Source organism: Acyrthosiphon pisum, unplaced genomic scaffold (assembly GCF_005508785.2).
Source record: "Acyrthosiphon pisum isolate AL4f unplaced genomic scaffold, pea_aphid_22Mar2018_4r6ur Scaffold_21315;HRSCAF=23613, whole genome shotgun sequence".
Taxonomy (NCBI): domain Eukaryota; kingdom Metazoa; phylum Arthropoda; class Insecta; order Hemiptera; family Aphididae; genus Acyrthosiphon; species Acyrthosiphon pisum.
Genome location: NW_021770769.1, coordinates 9,831 through 13,238, shown reverse-complemented (window position 1 = coordinate 13,238; position 3,408 = coordinate 9,831). Strand labels below are relative to the sequence as shown.

The 3,408-nt window shown below is 34.8% G+C and overlaps 1 protein-coding gene and 2 non-coding genes across 3 annotated transcripts; 2 read left to right on the top strand and 1 right to left on the bottom strand.

Annotated features, from left to right (window-relative positions):
- The first annotated feature begins 1,710 nt into the window (after nt 1-1,710).
- Nucleotides 1,711-1,781, top strand: TRNAA-GGC. The gene has a single exon. It is a non-coding gene; the product is annotated as a tRNA-Ala (tRNA).
- Nucleotides 1,782-2,064: 283 nt separating this feature from the next.
- TRNAA-GGC lies at nt 2,065-2,135 on the top strand. Its single transcript has one exon. It is a non-coding gene; the product is annotated as a tRNA-Ala (tRNA).
- Nucleotides 2,136-2,441: 306 nt separating this feature from the next.
- LOC103308296 (uncharacterized protein K02A2.6-like) lies at nt 2,442-3,200 on the bottom strand. Its single transcript, XM_008181440.1, has one exon. It carries the CDS (start codon nt 3,198-3,200, stop codon nt 2,442-2,444), a length of 759 nt encoding a protein of 252 aa, XP_008179662.1.
- Nucleotides 3,201-3,408: the final 208 nt, after the last annotated feature.

Here is a 3,408-nt window from a genome sequence, read left to right as displayed (position 1 = left end):
ATTTTGATTTGTTTTGATCATTTTTAGTTACCAATTTTATAAGTATTTTTTCCTATGAATATCAATAATATTTTAAAGTTTGAAAATATATAATATATTTTTACAGTTGAAAAATATTAAAAATGCAGTCACAATTTTTCTTATAAGCATTTAAAGTTCAAATGTTGACAAAATACATAAAAAATCACGAAAATGTGCAAATTTTTTTTTTTATTTAAGATAAAGCTTCAATTACAAAGATTATTAGCCTATAATTACAAAAAGTTAAGGTTTTACAATATAAAAGTTGACATTATCTTATTATTATAGGAATACAATGTAGAACATTAAAATATTTACAGTTTTTTATCTAAATATATTTTTTTGAAAAATTTAAAAATTTTGTCGGAGTTATGTTGACTGAGGGCTTCTTCGAGTGACTTTAGATTATTAGAGAAGAAAACGTGCGGTTGAGAATTTGGGGCAGTCCATATAATGATGTGTGCCATTATGATGGTAGTTTTACATGTGTCACACGAGGGAAGGGATTCCTTGGTTATCAAGTATGAATGAGTGATATGGGAATGGCCTTTCTGGATCTGTTTATAATTATTTGTTCATGCCTTGATGCGTTCTCTAGATATGCCCATTTGGACACAGTTTTTTTGACGCTTCTGAGTTTGTTCCTGGCGGGTATTAATCCCAGTGATTTTGCCATGTTTTAATTATTCGTTTATGGGCTTCATACATGAGATCTTTATTTTGGATTTTACTTATGATGGTAGAGGTTGTGGATGTCACCGCTTCATTCGCCATTTTATCGGCTTTTTCATTCCCCGGGATTCCTACGTGGGATGGGGAATTGAGTTAGAAATTCATAAAAAATTTTGTTTTTGAATCTAAAAGTAGAAAGTTTAATACAAGATTCCTCATTAGTACCTATGTCTACCTTTATTAAAAAAAAATATCTACCGGAAAGTTAAATTAAATTTTTACAACGTTGTATATTCTATAGATTTCTCATGTAAGGATGAGTAGGCATGTAGCGATTTTCTTATTTTCTTGTAATTCAAACATGAATACTTGTAAATATACCTTAAATTTACATAATATGTTATAACATCTTATCAATTCCCATACTTGATAAAATGTACAAAATATTTTGAGCTGTTTACGGACATTTTAAATTTTAAACGTTCAGAACCGTTTTTCTTATACAATGATATTGTATCATTGAATTCAAATTTAACATCATCTATGTAATATTTGCATATAAATATTAAATAACTATACAACTATAACATAACTAACAGATATATACAATATAAATACGTTTATTCATTACATAACTTGACAGTAGTTCGCAACGCAACTTCGCGACAAACACTGATAGACCACATATTATCAGGGGTATGAAACTCCGTGAATTGGCCGAATCGGGCGATTGTAACCTTGAACACGGCGTGGCATACGTAATCTATGATAAAAGCAAACAGTGGAAACAACCCGACCCCGCGCAGAATACCCTGCCTATTAGGCGGAAACGGTTTTTCAATACGGGTATAACATCATGTCAGTGTTACGGAAACAGTTTCATTGTTCGGACTTCACATCATAGGTATAAACACTTCATCCATCAGCTGATCGAGTTTCGCTTCTATATTGTTCTAAGATATTATATTACTAGTGTAAACTCCGTTAACTGGGGGAGATAGCGTCATGGGTCTATGCGGTCGGGTAGCTCAGTGGTAGAGCAATCGCCCGGCAAGCGAGAGACTCGGGTTCGATTCCCGGTCCGGCGGCTAGATTTTTGACGTTATTTCCCTGGAGATAGTTAACATAAATCAGAAGTGGGATTGGTGACCAAAGACGCGGTGTTGTGAGGGACCTGGACTTGGTCCACCAGAGGTCCGTGCAGTGATGATCGCGTTGTGATACGGGTCATGCGCTCTGGTGGTCAGGTGGTGAAGCAACAGTCGCTGTGGGTGACGTTAAGGACTGGCGACGATCGAGGACGATCGTGGGCGTCAGGATGGTCGAATGTAAACTCCGTTAACTGGGGGAGATAGCGTCTTGGGTCTATGCGGTCGGGTAGCTCAGTGGTAGAGCAATCGCCCGGCAAGCGAGAGACTCGGGTTCGATTCCCGGTCCGGCGGCTAGATTTTTGACGTTATTTCCCTGGAGATAGTTAACACTAGCCACACGGGTCGGTCGCGGTGCACCATTTTCGATAACGATAATGACGCTACAGATATCACACCTCCCCAATGAAACTAAACTACTACAAAAATTTGATTAAATACTTCAATTAAAAAAATAATGAATTATTAATTAACATACAGAAAATAAAATTACATTTTTTTTTTTTACATATCAATAATACACATTTTTTTTTTTATATAATATAATTACACAAAATATCAAGTGAGAATAATAGAATACACATAACTAAATTAATGATTTTAATTTAAAATGAAATCTTTTAATTTGCTTGGTACGTTTATCATTCTTTTTTTAATTTTATTATCATTCCTAACCGTAGAATTAACTACCTCATTTTCGCTATCATATTTTTGTGAGTCCGTTTCAACTATTGTAGCATCAATAATTTGATCAACGTGTCTAATAAATGTTTTACCATCGTTCGATTCGCATACATAACTCTTAGTACCTAGTACTTTTTTCACTATAGCTTTCAACCAAGATTCCTTACCCCCTTGTTTGTAAAATGTAATCATTACCTCGTCACCTTCCTTAAATACTTTATTCTGACTGCCATTGTAATTTTTAATTGACTTATCTTGCTTTTCACGCACAACTTCCTCATCCGATTTATACAATAAATCTAATCTACAACGTAATTTCCTACCCAACATTAAAACTGACAGAGACTCTCCTGTAGTAGAATGTGGCGCATTTCTATAACCTAATAGAAATTTGTTTAATAAGACTGACTTGGGTACATTTTTATTTTTATTATCCGCTAAAGCTGCTGATAAGGCATGCTTTGTTGTTTTAACCGCATTTTCTGCCGCACCATTTGTAGCTGGGTGTCCCGGAGCTGTGCGTAAATGAACTATGCCATTACTTTTTAAAAACGTTGTAAATATATGTGACGTTAATTGAGCGCCGTTGTCCGACACTAATGTTACAGGTAACCCCCATCTACCAAATATCTCCCGCAGTTCCACAATAGTGTTGTCCGTCGTTATATTTTTCATCTCTTTTACCTCCAACCACTTCGAATACGCATTTTATTATGGTATGGACCGAAAAAATCTATGTGTATTCTCTGCCATACATTGCTCGGTCTACTCCATGGAATTAGCTCTGACTTTTTTGGATTTTGTCTTAACTGAATACAATACTTACAGGATTTAACTAAATTTTCTATATGTGCATCAATCTTAGGCCACCAAACATACGATC

What these genes read in the sequence shown, in the direction of transcription:
- LOC103308296 (XM_008181440.1), bottom strand. Translation starts at nt 3,200, where the DNA reads ATGAAAAATATAACGACGGACAACACTATTGTGGAACTGCGGGAGATA.